A 12,456-nucleotide genomic window follows, 5' to 3' on the forward strand; every position below is an offset into this window, starting at 1 on the left:
CAATGTGTTTAACTGTCAGCTATACATCCAGGTTGACCTAGACCCCACAATTATACCACCTTAAGGCTCGAACCCCGGTAATTGCTGCTCGCAGCTATATTTATTATTATTATTCCGCCGTAAAACGAATTGTGCAGCCCAAACCGTAAGGTCTAGAGACTTGAAACTTGGCCAGACCGTAGAGCTCAATTTGGGGAGAACCTATCAAAGTCTCAGCCCATTCGGCCAAACGGGGGCGCTACAGCGCAAAAAAATAAAACTTTGGACATTTTTGGCCATAGCTCGTACACCGTTTGTCGTAAACTCAAAATTTTAACTTCGTTGCAATCCTTGGGTTTGCCTGAAAGAAACTGGATTAGTGCGGATTTCCTCTACGACGCACCGTTTTTCCGCAAAATTGAGTGACATCCGAAACCTACTTTTGCGAACTAGTCCTAGGTTTTTCAAAAGTAGAAATTTCGATTAATAATATAAATACATCTAAAAAAAATTAGACCACTTAACTTAGTGACTGCTATCGGGATGTGAAGAGACTTTCAACCAGCATAACAAAAAAATGTTTTTGAACCAAATCACCTACCCTGCCTTTAAGTGCAACTGTATATTTCAATGCTTAGTGGTGTGCTGTGGGATATTTTACCTATCAAAACTGTGCCGTGCACTGCTGCACATAATACATTAATCTTTTAACTTCAATGAAGCAACTCTAAAGTGACATTTTTGAATTGGTAATGGAGGCTTGAACTCAGCTGTGAAATCTCAAACTGTCAATTTGAGATTTCAGACGTTTTTTAAGACTCTTCATGTTTGTTTCTTGTTTATTTACATACTTGTGCCATTGTTACAAAAATGTTTTACCTCCCTTTGAAATCAAGAGAAAAATGTGTTTTTAGGTCACTTTTGGCATCTCTGAAAGAAGTTAAGAGTCGGTTGGCTCACAATTTGGTTTTAATTAGACCAGGGAAAGACAGAGATTATGATTTTTGGGCCAAAAAGGATGTGTAGATATTACTCATTTCGATCCATGGTCAGCCTAACTTCACAACCAAATAAGTAATCTTGGAGTTGTGTTTAACCCGGAACTGAGATTCGACAAGCAGATCAGTGCTGTGGTTAAGAGCAGTTTTTTTTTGTTTAGTTTTTTCCCCCGGATCAGGCATCTTGCTCGATTAAAATCAATTCTTTCTACTGAAGATCTAGAGAAGGTTATATATGGCTTTATTTTGTCTCTTTAGATTATTGTAATGTTCTTTGTGTGGGGTCCAGGCATTTTTGTCTTTAAGATCAACTAATAAGCTCCTAAGTTATAAAGGGCTCAAGCCTTTGCTGTTGGAATAGCCGAGGCTCTGGAATAGCCTGCCATGTGAAATTACAACTGTTACAACTGTAAACACTTTGAATGTTTGTGTTGAACAAAATCTGTTTTCATTAGTTGAAATGCAAGATAACCCAACTTGTGTATCATTTGGCTACACTATTTGATACACTAGTTTAGTTCTTGTTTGTTTTATTGTATTTTATGTATTTGTATGTTGGTCTGCGTGTGCAATGAAATGAAATGCGTCTCTAAGAACATCAGGTGTCAGGTGTCTCTTGGGTCTGTGGTCTGAAGAGCTGGTAACCGCTTCCTGTTGCTTTTTGAGTTACATTCAGTATAATTTCACATCAACTCTAAGAAATGATATTTTCGTGGCCATAGATCTTGCATGTAGCAAGATCAGGAATTGTTAAGGGGACATTATCCACAAGCAGTGACAGATCCGGTACTCATGTAATTTGTGCACCAACTAATCCATTAACTAAACACTAACACAAACTAATCTACATACATACACACTTACGCATACATACACAGGGGAGTTAAAGTGGATGAGTGAAACAATTAGAGGAACCAGAGAATGCAGCTCTGGAAAATGAGTCCGTTAACCACGTGAGTGAAACATCAGGAACACTGGGTTATAATAAGGAACAAGCTTATAACATGAAGAAGAACGCATACAGTAACCCGAATGGGGACCAGCGCCCGTATTTATCAAGCTTCTCAAAGTGCCATTTTAGTCTTAAGTGCTGAGAATCTATGAAATTTACTCCTACTTTCAAACTTTCAGACGTGCGTGAATCTTTCAGGAGAGGAAGAATGCTCTTGAAATGTTTGACGACGAGCAGTTAATCAAACGGTTACATTTCCTCAGTTATTCAAAATGAGTAAAGAACATTTACCAAAGAACATCATAACTGACTTCAATCTAGCGTGAGTATTATATGCTCTTTAAAAACACTCCTGTTATAATCAGTGAAGCGATCTACACTGTAGGATGAATACATTTCTTTCCCCTTATTTACACTGCACACGTCAGCAGCGTGTTACCACTCTGACACGGCTGATCGCGGCCACTAGTTTCTGAAGCGACTCCGTGCTGGAAAAGTTAGGCGCCTATATTTTTGACGGATGATAATAATAATAATAATAATAATCGTCTTGCTGTCGTCAAAGGCATCAGCAACAGGTGATATCTCTGACTATCGTCGATACACGATACTATCTCTATCGGCACAACCCTAAATTGAAGGTTGTGATGACCCTTCGTTTCCTTGCCTTAATGTGTTCTCTTGATAATTCTTTATTGTCAAATGTGTGTTGAATGTAAACTCCTATTAGGAATTTAACCATTCAATGTCAATTTATCTGAGAATATTCTTAATTAAGGAAATCTATTCAGTAATTGGTCCATGCGTATGTCGTCATCCAAAATCCCGTTTGTGGCACAGCAAAGTGTTGTGAATCATCTCTAAGGCTGGCACTTAAGATTTAGTCCTACACTTCGCTTAAATTATGACTGAGATGCTTGATAACTAACTTTTAAGCGCAGCTTTGAGCCAATAATTTTTTTACACAAGTCAATTCTTAGAGGTGTTCTTGAGAGTAATTCTTAGAGCAGTGGTCTCAAACTCAATTCCTGGAGGGCCACAGCTCTGCACAGTTTTGATCCAACCGGCTCCAAATCACTCCTGCTTGCAAGTTTCTAGTAATCCTGAAGACCTTGATTAGCTGGATCAGGTGCGTTTGATTAGGGTTTGAGCTAAACTGTGCAGAGCTGTGGCCCTCTAGGAATTGAGTTTGAGACCAATGTCTTAGAGGCTTGATAAATACGGGCCCTGAAAGGTAAACTCACCTGCCAATTTTAGCTACTCTTTTCATTACATACTAATTTAAGAGTTATATTAAACATGAATTACCTTTGCAAAACACCCGGGAACATTAGAAACACTGGGTTATTAAAGTAACAAGCTTGTAATTGAAATATTAGCAAAATATTAGGGGACCTCTGGTTGAGTTGACATGGAATGACCCAATATACTCATGCTCTTGGTATTAGCTCAATCATTGGTTCTGAGCATTATGAACCTGTCTGAAGGAGACAGGTTCTATTGAGTGTACTGTTGACTTGAGAAATGCTTACTTGAGATGACAGTAAATGAACTGAGCTGCTCTGAGATGCTCAACGTTGTATCATGAGTCGCACATCTATAAATGAACACAGTGTGGCACACACAGTTCACTATGAAACACAGTGCTTTTATTTTTTTAAATTCCAGCCTTTGTGATTTGATCATTGCAACAATGGATATTGCAATATTGATTTTATTTAATTATATCGTGCATCCCTAGGGGGTGTTCAGGGTTTATGCTCAGGGTTTGCAACTTGGATAGAGCCAAAATATAGGAGTGTCCTTGAAGAGTCATTGTTTCTGACTGCCAGAGATCTTGGATTTAGTGTCATGATTAATTTTCCAGCAGGACCTAAGAGAAAGTTCAGTATTTTAGATTGGAGTCCAGGGCCCGTATGTATAAAACTTCTCAGATATGATCTTAAGTATAGTTTTAAGCTTAAACTTAAGTGTCAAAAAATTCTTAGTAAAAAGTAGGATGTTTCTAAGAGTAGGAGACTTTTATAAAGAAGCTAAAAGCAACTTTCAGTAAAGTCTAAGACTGATTCTTAAGTGTTGACTGAGGTGACAGTTAAGTGTTGTGAACTAAGGATTACAATGATGTCAACACAAAATGGCTGACCTCGACCTCTGAATCAGCCAATAGTGAGCCTGCTCACGTAAAGCCACAGCAGCACAACACTAATCATTTAATAAAACTACAACAAAATAATTTGATTAAGACACAGAAATATTTTAATATTTAAATTTATTTTTTTTAAATGCTTTGCATGGTGCAAAATTATCACAAATTATTACTGATGCTTCATTTTTCTATTGGCATGTCTCCTCGTTTACAGTTGGAGCAATGATGTGAACATGAGTTCGATCAATGGCTCCAACAACTCCAGGAAAGCCCACAATCCTCATAAAAGTGGCTTGTTGTTGGAAAGGCAATAAAATGCCATATAGTAGTGGCCAAAAGTGATGTCCGGCCTAGGTAACTGGACATCTTCACCCTTAATTAAAAAAAAAAAAAAAAAAAGTACTAGATTTTGTAAGCATATTGCATAGTTGCTCAGAGTCAGTTGTTTTATTTGTGATAAAAATGCAATGAAACATGCCATAATTTTTGGCCAAGCTGTCATGCAAAGAAATTATGAACACATGCAAAAACAAGAGGACCAATGAAATGTTAATAACTTATGCTGTAGTCAATGTGCCAATGTTGCCAATTTAGTGATTTTGTCACTAGATTTAGTGACTTCCTCACCCATTTAGAGACACCATTTAGTGTTTTTTTTTCTTTGTATTTTGATGGTTTAAGTGAAATGTGGGGTCATAGAAGAAAAAAATAAAAATAAATCCATACATTTTGGCCACTGTTGTGCATGGTGGCGTTAGTGCTGCATTTTTCCAAATTTACAGCCAAAAAAAAAAAAAGTAATTACTTTCATTCATTTCTGCAATTAGAGCATTGACCTGGAAGAGGTTATTAAATTTCTTTGTCAGTTACAAAAAGAAAAAAAAAACCTTTTTGATCTTGAAGTTTGTATTGTTTTATCAACTCCATATCATCATATAACTTCAATATGTCATATCTTCACTGGAAAGTGTTTGTCTCCTCCTCTTTGCTGCCATCTTGTTACTCCTAACTCCTAACTAGGTACTAGACCTCTTCAGCTCTCTTAAATAATTTAGGAGCTGAGACCTAACACTTAGAAAACTTTATTAATCACTCTTATTCTTAAGTCTAGGAATAAGAGTAAAATTAATTAAGTAATTCTTAGAATTTTGACACACTTAGGACTAAAATTTTACTCTGAGAGGCTTTATACATATGGCCCCTGATGTGGCTTTCCACCAGTGCTCTCCATTCAGTTTGGAAGGATGAAGCTAAAATCCCACAGTCCACAAATGTGCAAAGCTCACACAGACATTTTCAAAGGTGTGAATGCTTCCTGAACCCACTGTAACTCTAAAAGACAACTCTCCTGTAGTCAGTATCACACAAATTTGGTAGAAGTTTCTCCTAGTACAAAATATCAAACACATTGTTTTTTTTCAAAAAAAATTCCTGTTATGCCCATCTTACTAAAGAGACTGATTTACTATTTTTATAGCTGTTCTTACAGAAAACCTCAACGTCTGCGACTGAACATTAGAAATACGACAGTAGATGTCTCTGAAACATTTAAAGACATCTATGCATTCTGCACATTCTTTCTTTGGGCATCGATTGACAACATGACATCTTCGATAGTTAATAAAAGCATTACACCATATGAAGACAGTAAGTACTTGAATATCTATGTGCTGTTTGTGACATGAAGATAGTTTTACAGTCAATACAGTTACTGAGTCATATTTTCTTTGTCAGTTTGCATGTGCAGGTCTGTCAAGATCTACTGTAGTTTTTTGTCTGTAAAATGGATTTCATTGTATGTGTTTTATGTATGTATTTAATTTTTTTTAGCAATTATAGGTCCACCCATTATATTTCTGTCTGGCTGTGGACACTGTCTGAATATCAGCATCTCTCTACCCAGTGAATCAAGGAAAGTAGATCAACTGCATCCGTTTTATAATTCTGTGTCCTTCAATATAAGTTGGAAGAAAGCTGGACAGAATGAGGTAAGTATCCCTGTGAAAGGAATCTTTTCTATCTGCTCAAACAGAATAAGATAAGTTTTATCACAGACTTTTTCACTGAAACTCATCATGAAAACTCTCCTCTTGTTTAATGCTGTGAGGTGTAGTGAATGGGCGAATCTCATGAAAACATGTCCAAGTCAAGTTTCTCCACAAAATCTGATTATTAGGTTGGCTTGAGATAGCCAACCTACTGATCTGCTACTTAAGCATATTAGTGGTGCTTGCCAAAGGCAAGGCATCACTATTGTTATCTTACATATTATTAAGTTGGCTTGAGAAAGTTCAAACTTAAATTCAAACTTAAACTCCCAGAATCCTTTGAGACTCAATCAAGCTTCTATGTACTATTTATAATCCATTCAAACTCATCTATCTAATATTTCTAATCTATCTATCCTAGCGACATGCTAATCATGTTAGAAACATGCTAGTAACTTGCTAATCATACTATCGACATGCTAGTCACTTGTTAATCATGCTAGCAACATGCTAGTGGAATGCTAATCATGCTAGAAACATGCTAGTAACTTGCAAATCATGCTAGCAACATGCTAATCATGCTAGAAACATGCTAGTGACATGCTTGTAACTTGTTAATAATGCTAGCAACATGCTAGCCACTTGCTAATCATGCTATCGACATGTTTGTAACTTGCTAATAATGCTAGTGACATGCTAGTCACTTCCTAAACATGCTAGTCACTTGCTAATCATGCTAGCAACATGCTAGTAACTTGATAATCATGCTGGAAACATGCTAGTAACTAGCTAATAATGCTAACAACATGCTAGTAACACCCTGGGTACCACAGCTATCGCATAGCAGCCACCACAGGTACCCTAGCAACCACATAGCAACACCTTAGCAACCACCCTGGATGGCTTAGCAACCGCATAGCAACACCCTAGCAACCACCCTGGGTACCCTAGCAACAACCTAGCAACCACCCCGAGTACCTTAGAAACCGCATAGCAACACCCTAGCAACCACCCCGGGTACCCTAGCAACCATGTAGCAACACCCTAGCAACCACTCTGGGTACCTTAGCAACCGCATAGCAACACCCTAGCAACCACCCTTGGTACCTTAAAAACCGCATAGCAACACCCTAGCAACCACCCCTGGTACCCTAGCAACCGCATAGCAACACCTTAGCAACCACACTCGGTACCTTAGCAACCATCATAGCAACCACTCTAAGTACCCTAGCAACCACTCTGAGGTCCTTAGAATCTATCTATCTATCTATCTATCTATCTATCTATATATCTTTCATCTATCTATCTATCTATCTATAATCTGACTCTATCTATCTATCTATCTATCTATCATCTATCTATCTATCTATGTATCAAACTTTAAGCTTTTAAAACTACTTTAAACTTCAAACTATTTCAGACTGAAATCCATCAAACTTAAAATGTTTAACTTAAACTTTTTAAACTTCTTAAACTTTTTTAAAACTTTTAAAACTTTTTAAACTTTTCTTACTTTCTGGTCCGGCTTTCTCAAGCCAACTTAAAGTTTGTCTCGACAAACTTTTTTATCTAGTTATTCTTCTGCTTCTTCTTCTTCTTCTTCTTCTGGACAAAACTTTGGTTCGCTACTTCTCCTGCACCGTTTGTCACAGACCCATGAAAGAGGTGTCAAATGGCTCATTGAGGAGAGGTGTGCTCAGTACCATCACTCCCTATAAGCAGAGTATGCAGTTTGCGTAGGGCACCATCTCCCAGGGGGGCACCATCCCAGTTGCTCAAAAAAAAAAAAAACTTTCGTTCTATATTAATATTAAAATGAACATATACATAAATAAAAATATAAATATAAATATAAATATAAATATAAACATAAACATAAACATATATATATATATATATATATATATATATATATATATACTGCATATCTCATTATAAAAAAATGCATTTTACGGTGAACACAGTAGGCAGCAGGCTAAGCACACGTGACGCGTCATTCCCGCATCAGCTCACACCTCATGTTTGCGGCGGAATGCAAATGATCATAATTTATGGACAACTATTCCTGTGAAAAGACATCAGCAATCTGGCGCCGGGAAAATAAAAAGAAAAAAGATGAAGCCCGTGCATCTCTTTCAGGTAGGCTACATTCATAATCCTGTGAAACTTTTTTGGCTGATGTTAATAACGCGTTTTAATGTCGGTAATAATTTAACCACCAACAACGCATCTAGTATTCTCTCTGAGTTTCCCCACGAATAAAACCAAAAATCATGGTTCTTGTAACCATGGTAACCACAAATTAACCATGGTTTTGTTACTTCAAATAATAGTTTACAAAGAAGTACTAGAATAATATATATATTTTTTGTGGTTATAAAAACAGACAACATCAGCCTTTAAAATTACTTCAAATGCATTATATAAAAACAATATATAATAATGAGGCAATAATGATTGGTTAATTAATAATTATATGGTTTCATTGAATAACACTGTTAAAATACATAATGTAATACAAAATAAACAATTTATGTACATTACATGTTCTTACAAATGCCTGTAAAGGGCGCTAAAGGCCTGGTAATTGCTGCTGTTACACTTACAGGACGATCAAGTCCTTGTTTAATATTGACATAGGCTAATTCAAATATCCACTTAATATTTAATTTTTGGCCACCTTTTTTTTTCTTCAACAAAAACATGTGGACATCACAACCCTTAAAAACATTTACAATGGTTTTATCGTAGTAAAACTGCTTAATTTTCTTTTGGGTTATTTTTGAATGCTTGAGACTATAAACTCCATCAGACTGCTGTAAATCGTAGCTGTAGGAAACTGTCTAGAGCTACAACTGTAATTTGTAAATAATGTAATTTAGTTACAATTTATTTATTTACTTTTATATTTTATTAAAGTTCTATTTTGATCCCTATATGCTTTTTTTTTTTACTTCCATAATATTTGACAGAGGGGGCACAACAATACAATTCTGCTTAGGGCACCCATTTGGCCAGCAGCGGCCCTGGGTGTGCTACTAAGCGATCGGACCTACGATGTTCGCACAGCAGACGAAAAAGCGGGCAAAAAAGTCCCATTGACTTACAATGGCGGAATGTTTGTGAATTTGAATCTCAACTGTCACTTTCTCACACACACGCAGTATGGAGCGAATTTTGTGCCAATATTCATCAAACAAATCCAGCGTTTTGCAAATAAACACAATCTGCTTTGCAAAGAAAGCTCATCTTTCAAACAAACGCAAACCGATTTGCAAATAAAAAACTATTTGAGAGAAAATGCAGAGGCATGGACAAATATGTATTGTGTGTTATAACTGTGAGACTCGTTTGCTATTTTATGAGGAAATGTGACTTGATTTTCTCACAAATGCGTGCAGGCGGATATTCTCACATGTGTCCAGACAGATTTTCTCACGTGTGCAAACAGATTTTCTCACAAATGCAATCCAAAAACAGCAGATGGCGCTGTTGGTCAATTTACGCTAGTCTCTCGAGACCCGAAACACCTTTTCAGGGAATACAGCAGACCAACATGAGTGGGAAACAGGTGATTTTCTGTCTTACTATATCTATAATTAACCATTTAGCCTAGGTGTTTTCACAAATTGTCCCCACTACAAAGTTAGTGAAATTCACAATAAGTGCTGTAAAGTTGTTAACATGATTGTTTAGTTCAAAAATCAGTAGTGACATGGTTACACATTTAAGTAGGTAGTCTTTCCTTATAAAAAACTGATTTATTCTCTTTACCTCTTATCCTCTGTTGGATTGCGGGATATAGAATATATAGGCTACATATGTTGATACAATTGTTTAACATTCAAAACAATGCAGGGGTATAACAATAAATTGTGTCACAATATATAGTAATTTTAAATGCAAATGTATTATGGATAGCGGCAATATTGTGTACCAAAAATGAAAGCTTAGACAATTTAATTTAGTATCAGATATAGTAATATCACCCAAGAGGTCATTAATTATTAACAAAAAAAAAAAAAAAAAAAAATTGAAAACAAATCATTATTTAGTGCAATATCTAAAACTTTTTAAATATTATAACACTGTGCAATTATTTGTCAAAAATAATTATGTAATTTTGTAGCTAAGCAAAATGATGAATATTTCTCTTCTGGTGTCACTCTTGTCATGTGAATTGGGGAGAAGTTCACGCTGATATAATACTAAATTCAGCGTTTTAATAAACAGTGGTTTACCAGTATTTCAGAATGATTTTAACAATGGAATGATTAGAAAATAATCTTTGGGGTCGAAGGCCGTGGGTTTTGTCAGGTTTTCAGGTTGACCACGAAAATAACTAAAAATATAGATATGAGTATTGCATAGTTTTAAACTGCAAAGGTTCTACTTTTATTTGTGTATAGTCTTAATAACAACAGAACAATGTGCTTTTGTAAAATAAAGAAAACAAACAAACAGGATGTGTTCTCTGCCGTCTTCTGGGAATTTTCTTCACTCGCACATTAATAAAACAACCTGAATCTCAGTGAAAATATGCCTCACATACATGATACATATATGTATAGAAAGCTTGACATCTCTACTTTTAAATAAACCAATTCAAATTGAAAACAAATATTCTCTGATTAGGCCTATATAATCTGTATGAAAGTAAGGAGAGGGACAGTTTCTCCTGTAATGTGATCCCGCCTCACACTGAGCGCTCTGATCGCATGTTAATGATCTGAGATCAACCAGATAAACATGTAGATGCCCCTGAAAAATGGCATCAAAATGTCAAGCTTCATCATAGAATTTAGCCTACTTTCTTTTTCTGTGCGTTGGATGATGGCACGCTACACGGGTGAAGACACACTCTGGACAGCGAGGACTTTTCTCGGAGTGACTCAGATGACGAACGTTTGCATTTTGAAGAGCCACTAATATAATTCCTGACAGTAGCCTTTTATTCTTAACTTCATGAGTTAAAATGTTGCTCGGCCATATATAAAAAGCTACATATTTTGAGTTGGGCTTTTCCAAACAGGCTATCGTCAGACTAAAATCTTCCAGTATTCAGAGTAAAATATTGGTTGAAATATGAAATATCTCCTTACAGGCCACTTTTAGTTTTATATGTTGTACAAGGCATGTATATAAACTACTGTATGCTATACTGTACATAAACATAAATATGATAATAAACTATGATATCCCTTACGAAAATTAAAGTTGGTTTTACTATAGTAAAAGTGTGGTAACCATCTTTTTTTTTTTTTTGCAGGTTACCATTTCTGTAATGGCAGCTTTTCTGCAAATACCATGGTATTTATTTAGTAAAACCATGGTTAATTTTCTAAAGAGATATCGATGTTTAGATAATATTTCGTATAGTTGAATCACAATAATGCTCATCTGAACTTAAAATAGTTTGATTATAGTAGCCTATTTGTAATTAGTTTAGCCTATTCCTTTCAGTAGGTTGTCTGTGTAGTTTTATACTTGTTTAAACTTTTACTGCAGAGGTAGCCTACAACATTTCTCTCCACTGCAGGCTATGTCACATCATATATAGCAGAATGACAATAAATCTTACTTGACCTAATGTAAAAATAAAATTCATTTTTCGCTATCCAAAATACATCTGCATTTTAGTATTACAATATATTGTGACAATTTATTGTTATACCTCTGCATTTTTTTGAATGTTGAACAATTGTATCAACATATGTAGCCTATATATTCTATATTCTGCGATTCAACAGAGGATAAGAGGTACAGAGAATGGATCAGTTTTTATAGAGAAAGACTACCTACTTAAATGTTTAGCCATGTCACTACTGATTTTTGAACTAATCAATCATGTTAACAACTTTACAGCACTTTGTACTGGGGACGCTTTGTGAAAACACCTAGGCTAAATGGTTAATTATAGATATAGTAAGACAGAAACTCACCTTTTTCCCACTCATGTTGGTCTGCTGTATTCCCTGAAAAGGTGTTTCGGGTCTCGAGAGACTAGCGTAAATTGACCAACAGCACCATCTGCTGTTTTTGGATTGCATTTGTGAGAAAATCTGCCTGCACGCATTTGTGAGAAAATCAAGTCACATTTCGTCATAAAAAGGCAAATAAGTCTCACAGTTGTAACACACAATACATATTTGTCCATACCTCTGCATTTTCTCTCAAATAGAGTTTTGTATTTGCAAATCAGTTTGCATTTGTTTGAAAGTCGAGTTTTTCTTTGCAAAGCAGATTGTGTTTATTTGCAAAACGCTGGATTTGTTTGATGAATATTGGCACAAAATTTGCTCCATAACGCGGGCCCTTAGGAACCCTTTCTCTCTCTCTCTCTCTCTCTCTCTCTCTCTCTGTAACTCACACACACTCATTTGACTCAACTTT

The 12,456-nt window shown here is 35.8% G+C and overlaps 1 protein-coding gene across 9 annotated transcripts in view; it reads left to right on the forward strand.

Moving 5' to 3' along the window:
• Positions 1-12,456, forward strand: part of crfb1 (cytokine receptor family member b1) — a 120,585-nt gene that overhangs the window by 66,714 nt on the left and 41,415 nt on the right. For 8 of the 9 annotated variants that reach the window (XM_058786550.1, XM_058786551.1, XM_058786549.1 and 5 more), the window contains 2 exons: positions 5,553-5,722; positions 5,906-6,063. In XM_058786550.1, the coding sequence (XP_058642533.1) occupies positions 5,553-5,722; positions 5,906-6,063 (328 nt within the window). The remainder of the gene's footprint in view (positions 1-5,552; positions 5,723-5,905; positions 6,064-12,456) is intronic. The other variant, XM_058786554.1, reaches the window with a different exon arrangement.

This window comes from Onychostoma macrolepis, chromosome 09 (assembly GCF_012432095.1).
Source record: "Onychostoma macrolepis isolate SWU-2019 chromosome 09, ASM1243209v1, whole genome shotgun sequence".
In the NCBI taxonomy this organism is placed as follows: domain Eukaryota; kingdom Metazoa; phylum Chordata; class Actinopteri; order Cypriniformes; family Cyprinidae; genus Onychostoma; species Onychostoma macrolepis.